Here is a 27,456-nt window from a genome sequence, read left to right as displayed (position 1 = left end):
GTTCTTCGTAGGTCGGTATCAGCCACTGACATGTGACCCTCTGGTTGTCACCTTGGACAGACCAGAGTGCCCCGGCCATGGCAGGCTCCTGATAAAGGGAGGGAAGAGAAAAAGATTTGAACGTCGTCGTGGGGCTGACTCTGGGGCATGAAGAATTTAATGTACCGAAGGATTCTCACCAGGTAGCAGGCAGCCTATCCTGGAAGCGATGTGCTTTGGCAGATTCTATTCCTGGATGTGGCTAGAAGGCCTCCACAATCTGTAGCATGCTGATAAAGCCTTGCAGGCTTGGGGTGAGCCTGTTCCATGAGATAAAGGAGGCAGAAAGGCGTTTCACAGGGCAGCACTCACAGTGGACATGCAATAGAGTGAAGAAATCAAAGGATGGTCGCCATACACTTTAAAAGGACTACGTTCTGTGCTAGCAAAAGGAGGGGGCAGGTGTGCCGGCTTTGCTCAGTAAAGAACCACCTGAAGGTCGGCGATTAAGCAAAAATGGATTGCTTGGGGAAGAGGAGCCACATTTGTTGGGAAAAGTGGTCCTGAGGCGCCCTCTGGTGGCCATTTTATTCAGGCTCCTAGACGGAAACCTAGATTTGCTATGGATTTCCCTTCATAGGAATGGTGGGGCAAAGTGTGCTTCTGAGCGAGTGAAATCAGTCCCCTTGCATTTTCAATAATAAACATGCTAAGAAATAACCAAGTAAGTCCTTACAACTACCTGAGAGTGACGGTGCTACTGCATAAATGAGAAAGAAGGCACGGACTGGGGAGGGATGGAGGAAGGTTCTGTTCCAGGTGGGGCGAGGGTCTCCAGGGCTGATCCAGCAGCTGTGTAACCTCCAGGCAGCGTGAAAAAGGAGCTGGAGAACAAGACTTCAGTACACCTGTTGTGACCTTCTGCCCACAGACCAGGTCGCACGGACCCCGTGCTTTCCCAGGGGTCAATAAATGGGTGGTGAATGAGTCAGAGGGTCTGTGTAAATTCCGTGTGTGTGTGTGTGTGTGTGTGTGTCTGTAGTACACGCACTTGGTTTCCTGCTGCAGACTTGTAGAGAGGACTGAAAAAATGAAACAGGGCCCTGAATTGAGGGCAGAGGGCCAGGGACAGACCCTCCGCTCTGCCACTCAGCAGCGGTGCGTCTGTTCAGGAGCCTCACCGCTCAGTGTGGCCGGTGGCGGCGGTGGTGGTGGTGGTGGTGGCAGCGGCGGCAGCAGCAGCAGGCTTGTTAGAAATGCAGACCCCAGACCTGCCCCCAGACCTGCTGAGTCAGGCTCTACAGGTTAACGAGCCCCACCAAGTGGTTCGTGGACACCCGAAAGTCTAAAAAGCACAGACGTGAACACCCCCTCGGCTTCTGCATCTGTAGCACAGTGGCATTTCCCTGGCAGGTTGACTGTGGCGAGGCTTAAATAAGGCAGCGTGTGTGGAAGAAAGTGCACAAAATAGTGCCTCGTACATAATAAGCACTCGCGTTCTGTGAATGAGTGACTGTCCTAATAACCACATTTGCTAGCATCTACTCGGCATGCGGTGTTTACCAGGCACTAAGTATTTTTTAACTCAATGAAAGAAAGAGAAGAAAGGAGGGACGGAGGGAGGAAGAAGGGAGGGATACGAGGGCTACATCAATGCTGGAGAAGGGACTTCGTTGCCTGTTTCGTAGCTTGCCCCTCCAATTTTGACAACGGGATTTGGATTGGTGTTGCTTTTTTCCCCACTGAGCCCCTAACAAAAGCTGTTAACAAAGTACTCAGTTAAATAACTTGTTGAGTAAATGATTAGCAGTCACACTGGCATCCCCGAGCTAATGCGAGTTCGATCGTGATTTCATGGACATCCGTCTGCTCCTTTGGGGTTCTCTGCAGTGTCTCCACTGGAGAACTGAATACCGTGTTAAAGTTCTTTCTTTCCTTCAGTGGGCTTTTCTACAAACTATGCTCCCAGCTCCTTGCTGAATGCTGAGGTGGAGAAATATCAGATGCGCCCCACCAGCAGACAGACACCTGTTGGGGACCACTCCATGTATGGTTTTGGAGACTGCAGTCCCGTGACAGCAGGCTCTGAAAGGGGCTAGTAAGTCTCCCTGGAAAACCAGGTAAGGCAGGCGGCAGACATAACCCAACGAGGGTTCCCGTTGGAATCAGGCCTGATAAATACATTGTATCCTTTGAGGCCTGCTCTGCTTTGCTTTGTATGGCTCTGTCAATATGAACCGGATGTTTAAGTTCAAGCATAAGGAGTAAACTCCTTATCTCATGAAACACGTCTTAAAGACCCTCTGGCGTCAGCATGACTAACAGACCCTTTCCTGTGACAAATCTGTGTTCCTTCAATTGTTATCTATAGATAATACCTGCTTTTGTATGACTATAGCCTCTTGACATTGATGGATGAGCTATGCATGTGATACACCTACACATACCATTCCCAATAAAAGCCATTTGGGAGAAGGGCTCGGAGCATTCTCCACTAGAGGGAACAGCCACCGCCTTTCCTGCTGGAACAGCAAGATTGCATCCTGGACAACTTATTTCTCACCTGTGGCAGACGGGAGAATCCTGCTGGACGGAGTAACTCCCCCAGACACCCACAGCGACCTTCACAGTTCAGGTTGGAGTTTCAGAACCAGCAGCTCTGCAGCCCTCCATTCCCCACAGTCTCCACCCAGTCGGTCGAGGCTACCTTCATCTTCCCAGAGCTTGACATCCATCATGTCACTCCTTTGCCCCCTGGACCATCACTGGCTCCCCCCTGTCTGCCAATCCCTGCCATTCAAGTTTGGTGTCACCTGCTTTTCCAGCCGTGTACACCCAGCTATTTCTCTGTGCTCCTCCCCACACCCTGAACATGCCACTGCCTTCCTGCCTTCACACCTCTGTGCAACAGCTCCCTCCCACCTAGAAGCTTCCCTGTCCACGGGTTACTCATCTCCATGTTCAAGTCCACACAGGGTAAGGCAGATCTCAAATGCCACCTTTTCCATACTGTTTCCCACCTGGTGCAGGTTTCACCCTCCTCTGAGCTGCTGAGCAATGTGTTTATACCCGTTATTTGGGTTCCTGTTTTGGCTTCCTACATGGCGGAGGCAGATTGGGTGCAGATCTATGACCTTGGACGAGTTATTTATTCCCTCATGTGTCATATGGGGATAGAACCATCAGCCTACAGGGTGGTTTTAAGGTTTAAATGAGACAACATATTCAAAGTTGCTGGAGCGTTATAGAAGCTCCATCTAGACTAGGCCACTTATTTTTGCCTTCCTTATTGTATCCACAATTGTAAAAAAAAGAAAGAAAATCGGTCCCATCGAATCCAGGGACACATAATTGGAATTATTTTGGGGAAGTGGCATCATACCCATGACAAATATTATGCTAATTTATTTGAATAGCCCCTTGACTCACTATCCCGACTGCTCACTTCTCTTAAGTGGACATGTTTGAAAATCATTCACCTTCACTGCCCTGAGCTGATGTCCCTGAGAGGCAGAAGCAGAACAGGCTGGGGAGAAGGCGCGGCATTTTTCCTGGAGGGCGTCTACCTGTGACGTGTGCCAAGGTCGAAAGGCACACAGACCAACTGCTGACACGGAAAGGCAGTCAGGGCGGACGAAGTATACCTGACCTTTGCGATTCACTCAGCAAGACGAGCATCGTCGTCCAGTAGCAACAGGCATGTGACTGGTGTTATGCAGTCTCTCTCTACACAAATTGCATGTCCTTAACCCTGTCCTGAACACAGGGGACAGCCCACTCTAGGGCTCTGTTTGTGCTGGTCTTTCTGTCCAAAATGCCTTAGCTCCCTATTTCCACATCCTGTCTCCCTCCCATGCCTAATCCCGTCGCTTCCGCTCCCCAGGGCTTCCTTGAGCTCCCTGCTGAATGCACAGCCCTCCCTGCAGTACCTCCTTTGGGTCACGTGTTCTCCCCACTTTCGCCCCGGGACTGGACGCTGTTGAGGTCTACCTCTGACTCATGCCCAGGAAAAAGGACCGCACAGCGTGCAGGTTCAGTAAACGTGGGTGGGGGCGTTCCTGGATGTCTGAATAAACCAATAAAAATGGACTATCTGGACATACTGAAGTCCCTCGACCATAGGGAGACCTGGACAAGCTTCTCCAAAGTGGGAAATTTTGCCTTCTGCCAAGCCAGAGTCGATGAAGTGGCAGGATTGGCCTTGACCCTTTACAACCAAAGAAGCACGCGGTGTCTGCCTCGCTACGGTCCAAGAGCGCCCCAGCCAGAGCCATCCCGAAGCAGAGAATTTTATGACGTTTTGATTGCACCTCAATGTGCACTGAGGACAAAATGAGGACAGTGGGAGTCTCGAGTTGCAAAGCCAAGGCAAGGCTTGGTGAAACCAATCCTAACCTCGGATTGACCGGACCCCTGGTGTGGGCTGGGCCGCACTCCCCTCCCCTTTCTGAGGGCCTCTTCTAGCAGTCACTGCTGTCCCTGTGTGTCTGGCAGAGTGTGCCCCCTCCTGGAATGGGGTCAAACTCTCAGAGATCCATAGAAAGCCCAAGGTGGCAGCCACAGACAGCTGCTCCTGATTTCTCTGCTCCAATGGGCAGAGGTATTCCTAGACATCAAGCAGGAACCCCGAGCGTCCAGTTCTTCGGGCCGGCTCTGCCAGTGTGCGCTCCCCTGCACTCACCCTCCAGCCTGCCGCTTTCAGCTCAGCGAGACCCCGAACGCCCCACGCCCCGCGCGCTGAGATTCCGCTCCGTGAGGCCGCACCCTCCGTGCAAGGCCTCCGAGGAGGGGGTTTCACAGGAGGCGCTCTCAGACTCCTGGGCTCCAACAGCGAGTGGTCAGAGAGACACACAACTTGTACATTTGTCTTTAAACTAGAGTTTATTGGTATGCAATAAATTTTCCATAGATAAAGTGGCACATCTTTGCAGCTTCTATTGCACCAAGTATTGAAGATTAAAAACACAATAAAAGAAACATTTGGTTTTGAAAACACTGCAAACAGCCAAGTACAGTACTTTGGTAAATAAAAAATAAAACGGTTCGGGTTAACAGAGTCTGTGGAAAGAAACAAACAGCCTAGAGGAAATGGACTGTGGACGCCACACGACGGTCACATTTCTCCTGCCGAGCTCCAGGGATAAGGAAGGCTTGCTGGGCCTACGGGTCACGACCCCACGGAGGTCTTACATTTATCTCCAGACTGAAGCTACAAGTATAGTGCAACTAGAAAAGAAAGAATGTTCCTGGGCCTGCAGAGCCCGTGTTCCCCACGGACACGCACGCCCTCCTTCACAAAGGGGACTGACACCCCCCGCACATCGGCCTCAGGAAGAGGAACATGGAGGTTTGAAGTCCTGGCTCTTTTCTTCTCCCTGAGCTCAGTGCTGGTGGAAGATGCTGGAAGAGCAGCATCTAGGGGAAATGAGTAAGGAAAGTGGGAAGGTGTGAGGAGCCCCACACCAGTGCTCCTCAAGTTTTGGTTGAGGGACCCGCCAGGCTGAGGCCTATGACTGAGCTCACTCGCTGGCCATGGACAGCTGGCAGCAGCGACCAGCTGGACACAGACGTGCAGAGGGCTGGGGCAGGCCCCAGGGGTTCTGTCCAGAGACCAGGGCTTCCCCGACCGCCGGCCCGGTGAGCGGAGCAGCTCCACACGCTGGCTGTGCCCTGCTTAAGTGCAGTCACCGTGCAGAAGCCGCGCTTTCACGGAAGTGCGATCTTTACCGGCACCTGCCTCTCCTCCAGGTACCCTGCAAGGGTGCTGGACATTTCAATCGAGCTACAAAGTAGTTGAACGAGGGTAGAGAGAGAGACTCTAGAAAGCAACTCCTCGGGGAAAATGGTTAAGAGCCTTAAGCGTTTTCCAGGGATTTTACCTTGGGACAGAGTCCCAAGCCAGGCAGTCCACCCGGCCCAGCTCTTCCCTGGGGCCCAGCTCCTGGGTGCACGCTGTGGGGCCGTGCTGCGCAGGCGCGCTGCGACTGCTGCCCACTGTCTCCCCTTCACCCCGTCCGTTTCCCTCTGAGAGGGGAATTCAAATATGCCAGCTGGGTCTCCAACTCAACATCACTGGAAAACACGATCCACTCGAGACTCGGGAAAACACACCTTGGAAACGGCGCCACGCTCCAATGCCCCGGAACCGTGGTCGGGAGGCCCTGGGGTTTAGCTGCGCCTGTTCTGAAAGCCCAGATGGCTGGATGGTGGGTCCCCAGAAAACAGAAAGGCCGCCCGGGACTTGGAGCCTGCAAGTCTGCCAGAGTCCTGAGGTAACAAAGTAACGAGCTGTGCGCCCCCCCCAAAATGGGAGCCAGAGAGGCCACAGCTGTGACAACCGCAGTCATGCACCCCCCTCCCCACCCGGCCCCAGGCTGACAGGGAGTCCAGGTTTCCTTTCACCGACTGAATGTCTGAGTTGAACATCTCACAGAGGTAAACTGATAGCATTCTGTGTCCACCCAGTACAATCCAGGCAGAGTGTCACATTTCTCCCAGTGAAGAAACTGTACGTGGACGAAAGGGACTCACTCCAGCAGGGTTCAATGCCAACGTCCATCTGACCCCACCTACTTCCTCTGTGAGCAGCTCTCCCCCGCGGGCGTGGCCCTCCTCCCGCCCCAACCTTACCATTCACGCCGTGAGCGCTCTCCCGGGAAGCAGGGCATTTCAAACTACCCACGCAAAGGCTCCCTCGCAGCCCAGCGCTAAGTGCCCCACGAGGGAGATCCCACTTCGCAAGGCCTCAGATCCAAAACTGGGTTGGAGGTGTCTTCAGAGCTTAAAAGAGAAACTACAGACAACCTCACCTAACATTAAAGATTCTCCTTTCTGCTCCAATTCCTCTACCAGTGCTGAAAGCATATGTTCGTATCACTGAAAAATTACACGTGCACACACATTCCATCTCTCTAACACCTCCTGGTGGCACCGGTATTACCTAGAAGTTGTGGTTCTATGTTGTTTTAATGCATCTATCTCTCTAGTACAAAGCTGCTGCCACTACAATTTTATTTCTTGTTTTGACTTTTTAAAAAAACCTTTTTTTAAATTCATAAAACCTTTATGTACAGTTTCTAAGACTAGTAAGCAGCTATGGATCACCGCCCCGTCCCTTCTCCTGGCCTCACTGACAGCTGCTGAGAGGCCCCACGGAACAGCGGGAACAGCCGAGTCGGAGGAGAGGTCAGAAGAGGCCCGCTTCCTGACCGTAGCGCACGCACCCCCTCCAGGGGGCTCCTCACTGACCGCGGCCCTGCGGGCTGAACACGGCCTCCCTTTTGGACGCCTGTGAAGTGATTTTCAAGTGACTATGAAGGCAACTAAGTACACAGACTCCACCCACCTCATTCTTCAGGGAAACTGAGGCAGTGAAGTCTACATTCAAACCCTTGGCTAGAAGATATCACTAAAGCTGGATACATATACCCCATCCCTGATGGTTAACATAACAACAAAGACCAGCTACAACCGGAAAGCTATAAAATAGTGGTAAAAGAACATTACTGGAGCCATTTGACTAGTTGTTAAAACCATTGCTATTTTACCCCAGAAATGCTGGAGCCTGTTACCAGAATTAGGTAATTCATAAATAAATGTGCCCAATATTCTTTATTAACTTTTTAGCAGCTTCTAAAACTTCTAAAACCTGCTAGGGCCCAAGGCCACCTTCACTAACAAAGTAAATAAAGCAATTCTACCACTTCTGACAATGAGTCTCCCTTACGCTATTCCTGACTCCGAGTTCTGCTGAATTGCTGGCACACAGTCCTGGTCTTCTGGGAGAACCCGGTCCCCTGCACGATCCCCCCCCTGTGGAAACAGTGAGGCTGTGGAGACCCCTCACTCGTCTGCACCGAGCTCTGGCGCCTCTCAGGCTCAGGACTCCGCAAGGCGCGAGGAAAGGAGGCTGTGCGGTTTCCCGGCCTGGCGACACTACAATGTTTGTGCCGGAAGATGCCCAGACTACAACGTCCTGGGAGCAACTCCTAGAGGCGACTGACGCTCCAACCCCAAAAAGTCACCAAAGGAAAAAAAGCAAACAATTAAAACATGCCCTTAAACCGAAGAAAGCAAACCGCCTACTGGTAGCCAGTCCAACGAACCCGGGGCGGCCCAGGCACCATGCGCCTGCGCCCGCCAGCGCCTTCCCGCAGTTCCCCTCCGCCTGGACTCTGAAACCCGAGCTGGCGGAGGCAGCCATTTGCCTTTTCATCGGCATGTCTTACCTGTCTAAATATTGGGTCCCCAAAAGGTAAAGACTGTGTAAGACTGGCCCCTTCAGACATTACAGTTTTCAGGGCCACGTCCACCTAACTCAGCCTTAGGAACGACGGACCTCCACTGCCCAGGTCGGCTGCTGCTGAACTGCGGAGCCGCTCACATCCCTCAGCCGGGGCACGTGCTCTGCCCTGCTGGGCCACCCGAACTCACCGACACTGGGCGCCAGGGAGTCTTCCCCGCATCACAATCCCAGACAGCACTTGAATAGAAATAAAGGCAGCATTTTATGGTTCATTTTCACAACACACACAAACATTTAGCAACCGGTCAAGTTACCTTTTATTTCTCTGAAGGCATCTAAGTCTAGAAGAGTGGGGAAGAAAATAGTTACAATGTGAGGACGAACAACCTTACTCTTCCAGACACTCTCCCCTACAAAATCAAGTAACTCTTTAGCCTCTTCCTAGGCAAACACTCAAGAGCAGCCGCGCCGTCCCCCGCTCAGCTCTCCGCACTGCCGGAGCCCCAGAACTCCATCCTGAGCAGCAACGTGCCGTGGCCCCGGCGTCCAAACAAAGGACCGAAGTCTCAACAGCCCTGCCGACTTCCCCGCAAAGCCCAGGCCTCTCTGACAGTCAGGCGCATGAATCCAATGGCTTGAGTGTGAACAAGCGAACCGCACCTGCACCCCGTCTGGAACAGCAGCAGAGTCAGAAGGGCAGAATCGTGCTTTGAGTCCCGCCCAGACTGCAGGCCACACCCCTGCTCCCGGAACTTCGGGAGAGCAGAGCACACTTCCTGAAGTATTTTCTGATTAACGTGGGTTACAAGAAAATTGTACCTAGACATGTTCCTGAGTTGGAGATCGTTTACAGACTATCCTGTATATTAACACATCTGTTCAAAACTGAAAGAGAAACAAAGAAAACTTGTCATTCTGAATTTCCAGCAATTCATCTAAACTACTTCACAAACAGTTACAGCAAAACTCACCCCAAAGCTTAAGGAGAGATCCCAGCATCACCGAACTCTGCTTTCCAGCATTTTCAGAACAAATGGAGCCACACCTACAAGGTTCTTCCTGACCCGGCAATCCACCCTAAACTCAGCATTTAATTACAGAACGCGAACGGCTTCACTGGCCTTCCATTAAACAACACACGTCGCTAACGAAACCCGAACAAAACGGGGGCGGCGCAGGGACACTAACGCAGGGTGCGCTGCTGTGTGGCTCTGCAGGCTGTCGCCACGGACGGCCTCCCTGGGGAGCCCAGTGCCCGGCAATGCGCCTTCCATCGCTTCCCCCAGCGCCCGGCCGGCCGGGTGAGTCAGATGTTGAGAGCGGCGAAGGTCTTCACCAAGGTGACCTGCGCATTCGCCTCGGCCTCGTCCCTGTTGTTGTCCCTGTGGCCACTCCTGCTCTCTAGGGCTTTGTGACGGTGCCTCTCCTCCTGTCGCTTCTTCTTCTCCAGGCGCTGCTGCTCTCTCCGCTGCCGGCTGGTGACCTGAAAGACAAGACCTCAGGTGAGGCGCGGCTCACCGACTCAGGCTGCGCCTGCAGGGGTGTGGGGCCAAGGAGGTGCGGGGCACAGGCCACCTCGCACCCAGACCAGGACAGAGAAACCCCACGGAACAGAGCAAACATGACGTGGTTTCCATCACTGCTCAAATTTCCATTTAAATGTACAGCCCACCCCCTTGTGAGCTGGCAAACAAAATCAATTCCATTCTCCTCACACACCAATTCAAAATGACCTAAGAAATGGTAACCGGAGGCCAGCAAGAGGTAACCCTCAACCGTGCCAGAGAACAGACACCTGTCTCTACAGAATGCAATGCCCCAGGCAGTGCTAACGAACTCCAGAAACTCCCTGCTTTTTTGCCTCCACCCAAGGCTTTTTATGTGAGGTTGCATTCTGAGCTCAGAACTTCTTGGTGAAAGTCTTTAAAACGGTGTCATAAATTACTCGTAGGCAGGCGGGGTGGCGAGGGCAGTGCACAACCTTTCTGGGAAGCACTTGATAATTTACCAAAAAGCCTTTAAAAAAAATTAAATAGCCACGCCCTTCAACCTATCAAGTCTTCTTCTGGGACTTCGGCCAAGAAAGTAATGCAAAATACAGATTTATACAAATAACTGCTGCAGGTGTTCACTGCACATGACATCCATTCAAAAACGGGACTGTACAGCCCTGGCCGGGTAGCTCCGCTGGCTGGAGCATCGTCCCAGACACCAAGAGGTTGAAGGTTTGATCCCTAGTAGGGGCATGTATGGGAGGCAACTGATCAATGTTTCTGTCTCACATGTGTTTATCTTTCTTTCTCCTTTCCTGTCTCTCTAAAATCTCTTTTCCAAAAATGGGGCTCTACAGCGTGAATTAACATGGAAAGCAGCCATGCCCACAGCAACGCCAGGTGGGAAAGGGGTGCGTTTGCGCCCACAGAGTACAGGTCAGCACGCGAGTCCTTCCCCTCGTCACTGTGCACACCAGGCAGGAGCGGGGCCTTCGTTCTGCGTCCTGCCATCCCTTACGCATTCCCCGTGTTTTCTACAACTGCCACTTTATAAATCAAAAGAAAATTAGGCACTAAAATGAGCCCCAAGTTCCCACCACCAAATTACAGTAGCCCACCATTTGCCCTTGCAACCCCATCTTCCGTACCTTTGGGAGCTGGTTTTTACTTGCTTTGTTCTCTTCACTAGGGCTGGCCCGCACCTTATTGTTGTCAGTCCCGCCTTCATTTAAGCCCTGATTTCCGAAGATCCTGGTGCCACTGCCACCCTCCTCCCATAAAGGACCACTCTGCCTCTGCACTCGGCCACTGGACTCAAGGTTCTCCTCTGCATCTTCCAAAGAAAGATATGTTATTAAAATTGAGAACCAAAAATAGTTACACAAGTCGATTCCTATTAAGTGATTCCAAAATCACCTGGGTCCCTAGTTTGCTGTCACCTGGAGAGCAAGTTTCCTTGAGGCAAACTGTAATATCAAATCAATAGCAGGGAGCATAGGGAAAAAATATTGGCAAAATTTGGAAATCTGTAAGTAACCTATTGACCAGCCTCATCATCAGCTCCCTACGAGCAGAATGCTTTGTTTCATTAGATAAACCACTTTTTAACATGAATATTTAGGGGGAAATCTTTCACTTGCACCCCAAAACCAGAAAAGGAAACAGGATCTAAAGCTTTGCTACACACTACAGCAGCCACCAGTTACATGTGACTATTCAGAGTTAAATAAAACTTAAACTGTGGCTCCTCGGCCTCACGGAGCCACACGCCCAGCACTCAGCACGCCAGGCAGCAGACCCTGGACGGGGCTGCTTTACAGGCACAAAGGCCAGGCTATTACTGCTCCCTAAGACGACACAGCAAATATATAGAGCGGGTGACAGCAAGCCCCGTCACACAGAAAACTATGACGCCAGGGACAGCACCTGCCACATGGTGCCTGGCCATAAGTATTCGAATCATTTTAAACAAATGACTCGAGAAACTGTTAAGACATCCCATCTTTTTTCCTTCCTGTGTGTCACAGAATTAAACTCAGTTGAAGTAAAAATAATTCTGGATGATTAGCAGTTGACAGATGCTAGTAATCTAAATATTTCCATCGGAACAATAGGGTATTTTTCTCTCCATTCAGTTTTAGTTACCATTTTGATTTTATAAAGAAATCTTATTTCAAAAAAGGATAAAGTCTTCCTTGACACTCTCCACCCCTCCAAAACTGGGCCTGGCGGCCTTTCCCACACTCCCCGAGCATGCTGGACCCGCAACCCTGCCCGCACCGCAGTGCCCGTCCACGTGACGGTCTCACCACCGTCAACTCGCCCCGAGGCAGGACTAGAGCCTAGCGAACGGCCTGCACCGCGAGTGCTCCATGAACAATTGCCGAGTGAATAAACAGAAGGACGGTACCATTACTTCCTGTGACTTGATCAAAAATAAATATTTGGAAAATCACAATACAATCATTTTGAAAGCTTGTAAATATCAATCATGGACTTACTATTTCTTTGCCCCTGGTTCATCTGAAGCATGGCAATTATTGCAGATTCAATATTATAATTTTCAGCTTCCAGGCTCTGGACTATCAAATTAAAATCCTATCCAAGAAACAAAGAAACACTTCAAGACTCTGGAAATACTTTTCTAACTCTCTCTACTGCCATAATTTGATAAACAGAACGATGTAATAGTGAGAACTGAGACAAAGTTTCAAGACCTTTCCATTTAGAAAATGTTGGTTTTCAATAAAGTTGATCACGTGAATAACCAGTAAATATAAATAAATTCCCTTTATAAAATGATTTTACTTCTACAAACATCAGGGGGAAAAATCCACACTTCCTTAGGATTTTGAGCAGTATTGGGTAAAGTCTACCAACAAAAGAGAAATGAATCCGCAGCTCTCATTAAGTTGTATCACACAACCTCATCAAATTACGAAGATCACAGGCCTGTCCTGGCCACGAGGGTTGGCAGGGGCTACAGAACTAGCAGGTGGACTGGGCACAGCAAGGCTTGTTTAGAAGCCAGGGCCACTGCGGGGCAGGAATACTAACTGAGCAGCCGGTTGCGCTGCAAACTTTCTGGACGGCATCTCCCACTTCATCTTGCAGGTCGTCTTCAAGGTCAACCCCCTTTGTCTTGATCTTTCCTCTTTTATTTGATTCATCTGGATGAAGTATCTGAAACTAAAAGAAATATGAGGAGTAATCATCATGGGACTCTTGCAAACTATGTTCAGAATCTTTGACTAAGGAAGATACTTAATCTCAAAAACACTGAAATATACAGGAAAAAGATTCCAGAAACAATCTTAAGAGCTATGACTAGGCTAAATTTCATCCAGGTACTGAGATTCCAGGCCACAACAGGAGTATTAAAGACAGCAGCCCAAGATATGGGATCAACTGTTCGGTAAGAATGGCATTAGAGCCCTGGCTGGTGTGGCTCAGTGGACTGAGCACCGGCCTGCGAACCAAAGGGTCACTGTTTTGATTCCCTGTGAGGGCACATGCCTGGGTTACAGGCCAGGTCCCCAGTAGGGGGTATATGAGAGGCAACCATACTCTGATGTTTCTCTCCTTCTCTCTCTCCCTCCCCTCTGTCTAAAAATAAATAAATAAAATCTTTAAAAAGAAAAAAATCAAGCTCACAGACTGTTAAAGCAAGCGTCATAAAAACACCAATGGTTTTTAGCTGCGGGCACCCAGCTCTCGCCCTGGTTCCTGCAGAGCTGAGACTACAGAAGAGAACGGAGGCCTTACTCACATCAGTCTGGAGATGGGCAGGGGCTTCGGAGTTGTCATTGATCCTGCGAACACTGTCATAGTGCTCCCCGTACCGGTACGCGATGTGCAACTCCCGCACGCTGCTCTTATCCGTGCCACGGATCTGGAAGCAAGGGAAAGGAGATGCCACTGGGGACCTGGTGGCGGCTGCCCCTGGAGAGAAAAACGACCTAGCCGGCCCAGGAAGTCCAGTCGGCAGGCTCTATGTGAAATGACTGGGGGTATGAGCGGGTGCGTCCAGAGCGGTTTTGACTCCTCCTTCTCCCACCCATGCACATACGCGTTGATGTGCTTAGTATGGAAGCACGTGGCAAAAAGTCCATATGAAAACGCACCTTCAAAACCCAGGGCAGATTTCAGCGAAATTAAACAGGCGTCAGTCCCGGGGCACTAGCGCCTCCCCCGGTGCAGAGGCCCTTCCAAGAGGGAAGGCCCACGGGCGTGGGCAGACTTGTTGGGCTTGAAGCTCCACTTCCTACATTACACACGTCTATGTAGTTCACAGGGGCACATATCCCATTTGTAACCAGAAAAAATACTTAGGTTTCAGTATCTCTATTGTTGTCTGAGCCTGCTTGTTACTAATCCAAGAGTTCTTACCCGTGACAGTAGCAACAAAAGCAGTCTCAATTCTTAAATTTCATAAGATGCTTCACCGGGGTGGGGGGAGATGGGGGAGACCCAGTGAATAGTTCCATTATACAGCAAAGATATTTACTTTAAAACATATACTTTCAATATGTAGCAATCCATGAAAGAGAACGCTATAAAAATGTATTTGAAAAACTTCTAACTATGCAGAATTATCTCCTACAACTGCTTACATAATTGAGAAACAGAGATAAAGTTATGTTGTCAAAGGCAGAGAAAGCAGGCTCTGGACCCTCAGGTGACACTGCGACTATTTCCCTGCAAGAATAGGGTCATTCTGCTATATATTCAAATGATTCTGATGGCTTCCGCTACACAGTAATAATTTAACGACGAAGAGTGAGGACAGTGAAGAAGGTAACAGTATTCTCGGCTCAAAGGCCACCCTTGCAAAGACAGCACCTCACTACAAATGGCAGCTCTCCCGGCGGCGGTGCAGCCAGCAGCACTGCCCGAAGCCCACACACCTGTGCCGTCTCCCTCCCTGTGAAACTCCTTGCCGGCCGTGGAGTGTCTCATTATTTTGCTGTCATTTCGTTAAAAGCACATTACACCAGACACAAGGGCTATATACCGCCATTGAGACGACATTCTGGAAGGGCCACACCGTAAGAGACAAGTCGGATCAGTGACCGCAGCGCTGGGGGCATGCGGAGGGGCAGGGGCTGCAACAGGGCACGAGGAAACGTCTGGGGGAGATGGGAATACTGTACGTGTTGCCAGTGGCAGTAGTTACACAACTGTTATTTGCCCCCAAAAATATACGCCTGAGAAGGGTTAATTTCCCAATGTTAATTATATCTCTATAAACTCGCCTTTATTCTTAAGAAGCAGAGGTGGTGAATAAACCGCTTACAGAGGAAAATACGTGCTGACGTCACACGACACAGTGAGCAAAAGGCCACCGCCGCCTGTGTGGTGGTGATACCGAGGGACACACAAGCGTGCGCCCACACGCACGCGGACACGTCTAAGTGTGCGCAGCCGTGTTTGAAGGGTGCATGAAAACACCGTGATACCCATCTTCCCCATTACGTGTGAATGTTTGCAGGGCTGCGAGTGTGTGCGAGTGACAGGGCTGCACACCGACATGTTAACAGTAATCCTCTCTGGGAACTGGGAACGGGACTCCGGGTGAATTTTATTTGCCTTCATTGGCTTTTCTGAATTTTCAAATTTTTCTACGATTCGTATGTTTTACCTTTCTAATTAAAACAAAAAACGTTAGAAGTGGAGGAGCAGTAGAAGGGGGAGGACTGGTCGAAATCACAGGCCCAGTGTGCAGGAGCAGGGCTGCAGAGTACAGGAAGCACTCTGAATGCAGGGAGGAAGAGCGAGGGGAGGCGCCCTGCACAGACTGTCCTCCAGCCTCCGACCTTCCACGCAGAATGTCTGGTTTGACGAGGGAGGTCAGGTTAATTCAGGCTCCAAAGTACTTCACAGCCGGGGAATAAGGAAACTACACGGCTCAGGGACGTGCTCTGCCGTCCGACAGCGCACACATAACACCTGCTGTAAAACCTCAGCAGCTGCAGAAAAACCACGGGAGCCATGTACACAGCTGAGCCGACCAGAGACATGGAACTTGACCTCCTAGGCCGTGAAATAAATTTTGTTTTTCAGAACTTCCTTTTTAGCAATGGTTATTAGAGTAAGTTTGGTCTGTTCCCCTCCACCTAAAAAACACAAACATGTATGTGGGACTCGGCATACTTCAAACTAAATTTCTACACACTAATCCTTTATGTTATCACTTAAGATATTTTGCAGAATTATCTATAGTACTTCTACATTAGGCTCTCTGCCCCGAAACTACCCAATTAACTGAATGTTGAATGTTCCTGCCATTTACAGGTTTCTGAATTATACAACAGACTCCACGTGAACTTGGCACAGGGTGATCCCAAGCCGCCACAAGCTTCCGGGCTTTGGTTAGGCTCCCAGTCCAAGTTACCTACACAGTTCAGTAGCACAGGCCCCATCACTTAGGACATCCCCAAAGCAACTTATAAAGAAGAGCTTAAGATAAACTCTTGAACAGGTGACCTACCTGCCACAATGGGGCATTAAGCTGATGAATCACCACATTCAACTGATGATTTCTTGCAAAGGCCACAATTGCATCATTGCCAGCAAATGTACCAGGCTTTGCCAAACTGGCCACTGCATGGAAATAGGAGAGAAAACTCAAGTCTTTGTAACAGAAAAGTCCAAACGCAAGCATGCTTTAGTACTTATTCAGCTCCAAACAGCGAGAAAGAAGGGTGTGCATCTGGAAAGCCCGCTAGCTTTGTCAGTCCAGGAGTCTGGGTGCCCAAACAGTGTGCACACTGCTACTCAAAAGCGTACCGATCATTCATAAAGAAAGGGCTCATTTACTTATTCTTTCAATACACATTTACTGAACGTTTTCTATAAGCCTATCTCTATGAAAGACACAGGAAATGTAACGATAAATAGTGATCACGAGAGTTTGCGTTAATGAATGCATATTATGCATTGAGCACTGCTTTACTCCTCACGGATTAGCATGTGAATCCTCAAAACACCCTCGGAGAGGTATTATCATGCACGCCATTCTACAGATGAGGAAACCGAGGCACGGAGTAATGTACAGCTGTACCCGACCTCGCAGAGCCAGTACGCAGCAGAGCTGAGACTACAGCCCAGGCAGCCTGACTCCCAGATCCCGGCTTCTGGCCACTCTGTTCCGTAGCCTGTCACAGTCCACCCTTGAGAAGGTCACAGTCAGTGGGGGCGAACAAGAAAACAGGCTGCGGCGGTGTGAGTGCTCCAGGAAAGGGGCACGGTAAAGAATCTGGCCTTGCCCAAAGAAAGGTCTGACCATCATCCCTGGCCCCTGGGAGATAACCTCTAAACCCTTCAAGTTTCCCAAGTGACAGGAAGGTCTATGCTATTCACAGTGGGCTCCTCAACTCTGAGCATGTGACGTCAGCCGGACCTGGGAACTGGGGAACCAGGCAATCAATCAATAACGCCCCCATGATGAAACGGGACACTGAAGTTCGGGGAGCTTCAGGGCTGGCAATTCTCTGTCTCACACACAGATGCCAGGAGGATAATGCATCCTGAGGACACCAGAGCTCCGTGTCCGGAACCTTCCAGACTCTGCCCTTTGGCTAATTTTGACTTCTAACCTGGCCATGTCATAAATTACAACTGTGAGTATAAGAGCCTTCAGTAAATTCTGAGTCCGTGTAGCAAATCATGGAACCTGAGACTGGTTCCAGGAAACCCCGCACTTGCAAACCCAGATCGGGATCATAAGCCCGTGAGGTAGAGGGGAGGGGGAGGTCAGGTGTTACCAGAGACGCTTCTCAGCTTAGACAGCTAAGCTAACTCCCAAGTGACAAATGGAAGACAGAGCCACACAAGAGAAATGGTGTTCCGGGCAGAGAAGAGAGAGGGAGAGATGAGAGGGGTAGACAGATGAGTCTGCCGGAACTCAGAATGCTGAGAGAGCAGGGTGGGAGGTGAGGAGAGAGCAGTAAGAAAGCCCCAGCTCCCAAAGGGCTCAGGAGTTTGTGCCTTACCCTACGGTCAAGGGCCGCAGACAGGGGGAAGATGTGTTAGATGTACATTTCGGTCACTACTCTGCTGCAAAAACAAACTGAGCGGGGCAACGGGCAACGAGGCCAGTCAAAAGAGTACTGAAGAAATCTAGGCAAGGACCACACGACCAGAGGCTGATCTTCTGGGGTGCTAGCAGGAGAGAAAAAAGTACTGAGGCAGACGTGACAAGACTTCAGGAATGACCGGGCTTGGGGAGGGATGGAGAGGAGGCATTAAGAACATTCAGGATTCTGATCTGGACATCTGCACAGCTGGAGAAAAGACGTTGCCGATTCTCCAAAGGCACCGTCTAAAGGAAAATGATCCTAAAAGATACAGAAAGATGAAAGGGTAACCAGGTCCCGAAAAGTTAAGTGGGCCATTCATTCATTCACTCAACAAATATCTTCTGAGTGCCTCCCATGGGCCAGGCGCTGCATTGTTGGGGAAGAGACACAGCCCCCGCCCTCAAGAATCTCAGCGTAACAAGGCAGACGGACATTCCAAACACAAAACTGTGATGTGAGTGACAACCTAGTAAGTCTGGTCTCCAAGTGACACGCAAACAGGACCTGCAGACTTGAGTTTCCTTCCACGTCACTACGGCAGTTAGAGCTACCTCTCACTTGGAGGCTCAATCTCTTTATGAAGCACCAAACAACGCCAAGGGATGCTCTGTGACATCTCCAGAAAATGTTTTCCCACTGACATCTAAAGTGCCTCACCCTGGACACAAGTTCCTTGCCCCAAAATCTACCAAATGACCTTCACTGAAGATGCTTCAAGTGGAGTTTCACGTCACAAACTAAAAACTCACTTCCTCCGAACTATTTTAACTGGACCAATGACACAATTCACTTTCTGTAGCTAAACTACAAAACTCGCCCACAGACCCACATTTGATTTGTGGACTGCGGGCCACCCGGTAAACTGTGCCTGTGTGCTGGACAAAAAGCGATCCCGGGAGAGGGACCACCAGCTCGGTGACTGGTAGCAACGACCCACGGGGAGTCCGGTTGCTGCGTCCCTTTTGCTGCTGGTGCCCAGTGAATGAGTTCCTCCCCTATGAGTCACCAATCACTGACAGCTGCCCTCTCCACTGCTAACAGCACAGCTCCCTAGCCACTGCCCAAATGGAATCGTGGGTCAGCTTTGTCTCCCCCTCTCCCTTCCTTCTACCCCCGGTGAGCCCTGTCAATCAAACTGCCAGCTGTGTCCCGGTCTGGACCCCTTTCCTCATCCCCAGCAGCTGCCTTGGGGGAGACGCTCTTCCTCTTTCATCTGGCCAGTGTGGAGAGCCTCCTAACTCCTCTCCCTTCCCAGTCAGTCTCCCCATTCTTTCCTGACCTGGTCCCCAGAGTAGTGCTCTGAAGCACAGGAAATACTGTCTCTTTCCTGGTAAGACACAGATAAGACTGTGAGTCCTATGATGAAAACGTTATTGTGAAACATAAATGTATCAGCTCCCAGCATAGTACATCCTCAGTAAATACTTGTCAAATTAACGTTTAAAAGCTCATATGCATTTTCTTACTAGATTTCTTACTACTAAGGAATTAATTAAAATCACTAAACGATTTGCCCCAAATACAACAGGACATGTTTGGGGTTTTGGTGAGAAATTAAAATAACTTTATTGACTTTTCTGATTATAGAAGTAATACATGATCGTTTAAAATCAGAAAATTCTACAGCCCTGGCCTGGCAGCTCAAGTGATTAGAGCACCATCCCAATACACCAAGGTTGTGGGTCCAATCTTCGGTCAGGGTGCATACACGAATCAACCCATGAACGCATAAATGAGTGGAACAACAAATCTCTCTCTCTCTCTCTCTCTGCCCCCCCTGTCTCCCTCCCTCCCCTGCTATAATAAATAAATAAACGTTAAAAATGAAATCATCAGAATCTACAGATGCTAATTTAAAATACACAAAGACCCATCATCCCCAGATGGCTAACAGTTAAGAACTTACTTTAATTATCTCATTTAATTTAATCTTCACCTAAGAAGCCTGTAATGGGTGCTATTATTACCTCCCCGTTAGAGGAGTTTAAAGAGAGCAAGTGGTTTCTGAAAATAAGTGGAGTCAAGAATAAACAACCATAAAATGTTCGTGGCTTTCCAGAATTTTTCTAGTGTGTGTACCTTTTAAAAATAGGACCAATCTATGCTCACTATTTTATAGCCTGCCTCCCCCCAGTCAATTCGCATCACCCTTCTAATTAAGGGAATACACGTCTAAACCTCCTGACTCCCAACCGCCTAGCACGCCGCCTATAACAGAGCAGACAAGTATTTGTCGAATACACACCATTGTTTAAGTAACCAAATCCCCGGCTGGGAGGGTGGGGGAGGCTGATGGATTTAATTACCCAACGTCTTCCTCCTGGAGGATCCAGTGTCCCCCGTGAACCTACCATGTTTCTCAAAGGGAATGTCATCTTCTACGAAGGGCTCGAAATCCTCCCGCTGCTTTACCATGTAGTCCACTGTCTCCTGTCGGTGCTTGAGATGGTTTCGCGAATGTCCCTCCAACTGATCACCAAGGGCTCTGAACAGGCAATTGCTATCAAAACAAAAACGCTGGTCAAAACCTTTAAAAAATTAACTTAGCTCATCTAAAACGACCATGTCTCATGCTAGGCCATCCATGGAAAGCTTTCACACAGAGAAAAGAGACAGCCTCAACTGACATTCCTTGATTCTCCCAGACCTGAGGGGAGAACACCAGGGCAGGTGTCCAACTACGTCACCTGCGTAACAAGCGACAAACTTCGATGCTTCCCCCCGAGTCCCCCCGCCCAGCAGCGGGCCGACTCAGGAAAGTCATGAAACATCCCTGGGCCTCGGCTGCTTCGACAGGTGAGGCTGGTGATGAACGCACTGCCCTGCCTGAAGACGGGGTCTGGACATCACGGGCCATTTCTTAAGGGCTCTGACTCCCAGACGTTCTTCCAAAATGGTAAATCATGTCTACTGCCTCTTTCCTGAAACAAGTTTCACTACAGCTGCCCAGCTGACTAATCATTCACCTAACAGACAGTACCCACAAGATGGTAATTTGTCAAGCTCCCAATACAAACAACGGAACTCAGCATCCTGCTTAAGCCCTAAGAACACAGAGGCCCTCGGACAAGCATGGTCCCACTAGGCTGTGACGCTTCCACCTCTGGCTCCTCCCCTCTCACCTGGGGCCACGGTGCCGGTGCCGCTGCTACTCCTGCCAAGTGAAAACTTTAAACATGACTTTCATTCTGTGTCGTTTCCAAAGTTAAAATGCTGCTAATAAACTTTAAGAGTTATCATTACTCTCAAACCCTGAGAAGACTTCTGCAATAAAATTCCAAAGTGTATCACAAACACTGAGCCAAGGGACACAGAGCTTGAAAAAGACACACACAGCCCAGTATCCCTAGAGCTAAGGAAACAAGCCATTCTGAAGCCCAACAGTTGCCCAGTTTCACACCAAACGTTTACTCTTCCAAATGAAAACCTGATACTCCAATTCCAAAATATAAACTTATCACTTCCAGAAGGACTTCAGACGTAAATGCATAGGAAAAAGAGGTCGTTTTTGTTTTTTCATGTTTCAACTTAGAAAAATGAATTTTCAATAGAAAGTTATAGAGGCAGGAATCTCTTCAAATGTATAAGGATTTATACTATTTTTTTGCAAGGGGGGAGGAAAATTAAAAGATGACGGATTCTATAAACTAAAAACCAAGCTTTGCATCAGTCTGGGGCGAGATTCCAGCAGGGACTGGGAAACCGCAGTTCTACAGCAGACTGAGGTGTATGTTGCTAACATCTAACAATAGCAGTCTTTTCTCAACCACAGGGGAAAAAAGATAATGAATAAAGCATTCTCAAATTTAAGCTTTTCTCTCAAACTTTCCTTAAACCTTTAAGCATCTGCCACCATAGGCCTATTCTTTAATCTAGCTTAAGAGGTGTAATTTAGCCCAAAATTATGTCTTTATTTATTTTCACATTTAATATATCAAAAGTCATGGTATTCTACAGAAAATAACACGCTTTCTAAGAACTTTCAGTAACATGGGCAAATGTTCCCCATTTAAGCCACAAAAGCAGGTATAAAACCACACCGCGTGAGCCCACTCGCTCACCGGCACACCGCACACAGATGTTCCCAAGAAAGAACACCGAAACCACCCCCAACACCTCTCCCCGTGTGCCGGGGACTGCTGTGCACACTCCACAGGTAGTAAGTGTGCTCAGCCCTCACAACTGAGCCAGGTGCTATTACTATTCCCCCCCACGTAACTTGAGCAAGGTCACATAACTAGGAGCTGGTGGTGGACCCAGGATGCAAACCCAGGCACCAGAATGTCAGCCGCAGTTTCTCCGAGGTAGTAGAATTAGGAGTAAAGGTTAAAGTATATATTATTTTCATACTTTTCTATATTTACCAAACTTTCCTGAGCTCACTAAAAATAATCAAAATGAAAAACCGGGAGAGACAAATCACCTCCTTTTCTGACAGTGGCCAACCTGAGTCCCCTGAAGGAGCCCAGCGAGCGCCCGGACACTCGTGGGAACAATCACTGCCCAAAGGACCTCCAGGGGACCCCACTGTCTCCCAAGGGCACGCCCTCACCATCACACACCGCGGGGCTCCTCAACCCCCGCACTACTGACATCTGGGGGTAATTCTTGCTCTGGGGGGTGTCCTGTTATGTTCAGGAGCATCCTTGGCCTCTGCCAAGGAGATGCCAGTAGCACCACCACCACCTCCCTGCCCGCCAGTTGTGACAACCAAAAATGTCCCCAGACATTGCCAGATGTTCCCCAGGGGAGCAGAGTCATCCCCGCTTGAGAACCACTGAGCTGCTGGGACATGTACAGGTCCTGCATTTGCGTCCACAAAAACCACCAATGACACAGCAGCAGGTAAGAGCTTTACAGGCCCCACCATGTGGTATGAGCCACTACTGTAATACAGACACGGGCGCCCAGGCTGCCGAACAGGAGTCCGCGAGCACAAAAAGGGGGGGAAGGGACAGGATCTGTCCTATTCTTTGAGGTCAGACCACAGCTACAGGACTGGGTACCACTCTGGTTACTGCATCGTAAGAGAGAAACGTTCAGATGAAATGATAGGGTTTTTTTTTAAAAGATTTATTTGTTTTAGAGAGAGGGGAAGGGAGGGAGGAAGAGAGGGAGAGAAACATTAATTGGTTACCTCACACACACACCCCCAACCAGGGACTTGGCCCGCAACCCAGGCATGTGCCGTGACCAGGAATTGAACTGGGAAACATTCGGTTCACAGGCCGGCGCTCAACCCAGTGCCACACCAGCCAGGGTGAAATGATAGGGCTTTAAGGCGCGTAACTGGAAGACCGTAAAGGACTACTGACGTTAGACGAAAGGTACGTTATACTTGTACAACAACGTAACACTAACGCACTGGAGCTACAGAGACACAGATTTCAGTAAATAAAATAAAAGGAAACTTTATAGCCCCGTGGACACAGACCTTACAGACTCCGAATCTTGTAAATTTCTACGGGCAACCCTCAAGAATTCTGTGTATCTGCGCTGTACAAGGTGGTGGCCACAGCCACGTATGACTACTCAGCACGTGACTTGCGGTTAATCCAAACGGAGGTGCGCTCTAAGTGTAAAGTACTGGATTTTGAACAGTATTTTTAAATGTAAAACTTCACATTAAAAACGTTTATATTGATTATATGTTGAAATATTTTACAGAGTGGCTTGAAACACTTACTAAAATAGTTTCACCTGCTTCCTTGTAGTTTGTTAATGTGGATACTGAAAACATTTTAAATCACACACATGGCTTCCATTGAATTTCGGTCGGGCGGCGCTGCTCTAGGCCACTGGTTCTCAAAGTGTGGCCCCTGACTAGCACCATCAGCATCACCTGAGAACCTGTTTGAACTGAAGATTCCAGAGCCACCCCAGGCCTACTGAATCAGACTGGGGCTGGGGCCCAGAAATCGAGTCCCTCCAAGTGTTTTCACTAGCCCTCCAGGTAACTCTGCTGCATGCTAACATTTGAGAAACGCTAGCCTAAAATCTAAACCCTAATACATCAGTGGTTTTCAATGATGGCTGCACATAACAATCACCTTTGGACCTTTTAGAAAATTATCAGTAAGCAGGCTGCACTGGCTGAGATTCCAGTGTGGCTGACCTGGGGGAGAGCCAGGCGCTGCATCGCTCCCAAAGGTCCCCAGGTGACCCTGTTGTGTCACCAGGGGGAAAACCACCGTGCTAGACACAAAGATGGGGCTGCTGTGCGGACGACGCAGGTGACTGACAGGCAAGGTGATGTGTGAAGGCCCTCCCATCACCAAGATCCTACAATTACAAAAACAAAATAAAAAATAAGACAACTTGTTTTTAGACAGAGCTAAATGGCTAAAATTAGTGGTTCTTTAATGTTTTAATTTTAGAACACTCTCATTAGTTATGTAATTTAAGGGCACAGGAGTAAATACAACTGGATACAGTTCATAAGATGCTAATGTTGCTTGTACTGCCTCATGCAATTAGAGGTTCTTTTCACATACAGCCAATGATGATTTAAGGACAACACCAAGGTTAAAATATTTCTTTCTTGTTTTGAAATTGAATCCAATTTATGTGGGTCCACTTTCCAGACAACATAACAAATAGGAAAATGGCCCATGATGCATTACAACACCCTATAAATAGCTCCCTGGTTGATCTTTGCAAAACTGACTCAACTCATGGAAACATCAGACTCCGAGGACACCGGCTAATTTATCCCCGAGCACCCGGAGGCTCCAGAGTGCTACAAGGGCCATGCCACCCGCAATGGGCATGCTCACGTGGCAAGACGCTCTCTCGGGCTTCTCCATGTTGTAATCAGACCGGAATGGAAAGATGGAAGAGTGGAGACTGTCAATTATTTTTTTTATATTACCGTAACTTTGTATCTCCCCAAAGAGTGCTCAATAAATATTAATAAAAGAATGTGCCGGCACCTGCCAGCCCACCACATCCACAGGAGACACCCTCCACGCAGTGACCCGGCCCGTCACCACACAGCCGAGGGCGCGCCGAGGCACTAAGGGGGGCTGAGCCGCAGTCCACCGCATGGAAACGGCAGGGAGAGTGGGCTAGCTTCACGGAGCCCACACAAGGGGTATTACCATTTTACCTAACACTGTCCGAAGAACAAAGGCCTCGGACGTGAGAAACACAGCACCCCAGTCAAGCTGACCTCTGGCCTCTCCGGCCTCGCTGCCCCTGACTTCCACAAGCACCCTACACTACGTCATCCTAACAACTTGTAGTGCTCTGGTGCCTCCACATATACCGTCCCCCGCCCTGGAATGTCCTCCTGGCATATTCCCAGTGCTCCCCCACAACCCGGCCTGCACAGGACCTCCTCCGAGAGCCTGCTGAATGAATGAGAAGGCTGCGCTGACCACTTCTAGGAGCATCAGCCGTTTCTTCCTCACCAGCAATGCTGTAATTGACTGCTGTTAAGAATGTATCAGACTTTATTTTAATCATTTATGTAACCCATTCTCAAAGCACGGCCCAGTTTGGGGGTCAGGCACCTCTGAGCCCCTTCCAGGGCATCCATGCAGTCAACATTAAGATGTTACTTCTCTTTTTCACTCTCATTCTCCCGCAAGTGTGCAGTGTTTTCCAGAAGCTACCCGATACAGGGGGCTAAAGTGTCTGCATAGTCTTGTTTTAAATTTTTCTCTTTTCCTTTCTGATATAGTAAATATTGCTAGCTATAACCCACATATACAAAAGCTCTTTGGGGTCCCCAGTAATTTTTAAGAGTGTAAAGGGGTCCTAAGACCAAAATGCTTGAGACCCACTGTTACGTTTCTCTCTGACTAGACTAGGAGCTCCGTGACTTAGTCATCAGTGAAGTCCCAGCTCCTTGCTTAACCAACGCTTGCTCAGCTAACTACACAAGTGCGCTCTTTGTGCGGTGGGCAGGGTGGTACCACCCCCAGTCTCCCAGAGACTAGGAGAGCTCCCTTGAGATCGTACAACTCCTCCTGGTGTGATTCCTGCTCACAAGCAACCTTCTGTTGAGTATTTCCATTTCCTGGGCACCCTAACCCTGAGCATACCATACCCAGAACAGCAAACACAACCCTAACGTTGAGAATATTGTACCCGAACAGCAGACACAAGCAATCCAATCCTGTGCAAGGAACAGCCCCACCCCAATCCTACTATAAAGTATTCAACTGGTGCTTTGATGTACATAGTGGTGTCTTGTGCTTTTGAGTTTGATTAAAATAAGGCCCTGAATAGTTAATAAACTTTATATCTGAAAAAAAATCAAAGTACTACATGAAAAGCAAGTCTTTGCAGTGACTACACTAAGAAAATGCTCCTTTGAGAGGACTTGGTGAAGGTCTAGCTGGCCTCCTCTGTGATATTTCTATTTCCCATTCATTCATTCATTCGTTCAACAAAAATGCGCCGAATGCCTCTATGTACGGCTCTGTGCTAGGTGGTGGTGAATAAAATATAATCAAACTCCAAATCCAGTTAGTCTACAGCACTGAGCATATGTAGTCAAGATGGGAAAGAGAAATCAGCGCCAGTTCGTAAGTCTTGATTAATACCTGTTCTCCTCCCTCCGCCGCTACCCTCCTCCTTCCATCCAGGCTCCTGTTTCAGCATCCCCTTTCCTGAGCCGTTTGTCCTTCCTTTCTCCCATTCTCTGCCTCCCACCCGTTTATTCGTCCCTAAAGAAGCTGGACCTAGATTCCATTCCAAACTCCAAGGAAGCTTGGGTAAGCACCTTTGCTTACAGAGGAGAAACTGAGGCCCATGGAAATAAGTAGACAAGTTGCCTTCAGCCTAAAACAGGCTCTCACAGACCTAATTTCCCAAAAGGGGGTAAGGGGACCCAAAGTATGGGTTCACAGGAGGCAAAGTGTTCTACCAAGTGAGGCCTACGCCTCTTTGACCGTCATTATGTCCGTTCTACGTGCCGTCCCGCTTTTCAAGGGAATGGCTCCATCTCATCCCTGCAGGACTCAGCTTAAATGTCACCTTTCAAAGAGGCCTTCCTGCACCCATCTCAAGAACACCTGCTCCGGTATTCTCTCTCCGCACCACTTCAGCTTCCTCACGGCCTTTGCCATTAACGATTGGGGGGGAGGGGGAACTTGAGATTACTCGAGCGTCGCCGGGAAGGGGCCTAGCCATCTCGCCCGCCGCTGGACCCCCTGTCCTGGGGATCGGACGGCTCGCGACTGGCTCTCGGGGCCGCCGAAATGAGTGGGCGGACGAGAGCGGGCGACGGTCGCTAAGCCCGGCGCGTCCCCCGGCGCCGCCCCCCCGCTCTCCCGGGCCCGCCTCACCCGTCCCCCGGCACCTCCCGCAGCTTCAGCCCCAAGGCCTGCAGCTGGTTGGCGAAGCTCACGAACTCCTCCTCGCAGCCGCCGCCGCCGCCGCCGGACTCAGGCCGGTTCCGCCGCTCCTTGGCCAGAGCCCGGCGCGCCGCCCGCTCGTCCCGCTTGCGCTCGGCCTCGGCTTTCCTGCCGCCGCTGCCCGGCCGGCTCTTCGCCGCCTGCTTTCGGGACATGGCCTTGGCCCCGCGGCCCGCAGCAGCGGGAGGAAAAGCCGCAGGACCGCGGGGCGGCCACTCTGGTGCACAGAAGGGGAAGCGCAGCGGCCGACGGAGCCCAGCGACCGCGACGCTGTCAGTCCGGCGGCGCCGACA

General features: G+C 49.7%; 1 protein-coding gene across 1 annotated transcript; it reads right to left on the bottom strand.

Moving 5' to 3' along the window:
* Positions 1-4,847: 4,847 nt before the first annotated feature.
* On the bottom strand, positions 4,848-27,456 carry OTUD3 (OTU deubiquitinase 3). The gene is made up of 8 exons (XM_053920603.1): positions 27,095-27,456; positions 20,150-20,298; positions 16,208-16,320; positions 13,487-13,609; positions 12,775-12,906; positions 12,219-12,315; positions 10,866-11,050; positions 4,848-9,707 (listed from the first exon to the last, which is right to left on the bottom strand). Exons 1-8 carry the CDS (start codon positions 27,316-27,318, stop codon positions 9,531-9,533), a joined length of 1,200 nt encoding a protein of 399 aa, XP_053776578.1. The 5' UTR covers positions 27,319-27,456; the 3' UTR covers positions 4,848-9,530.

Source organism: Desmodus rotundus, chromosome 3, assembly GCF_022682495.2.
Source record: "Desmodus rotundus isolate HL8 chromosome 3, HLdesRot8A.1, whole genome shotgun sequence".
NCBI lineage: Eukaryota > Metazoa > Chordata > Mammalia > Chiroptera > Phyllostomidae > Desmodus > Desmodus rotundus.
Note: the sequence above shows the minus strand (reverse complement) of the source record. Positions and strands in the feature narration are given on the sequence as shown.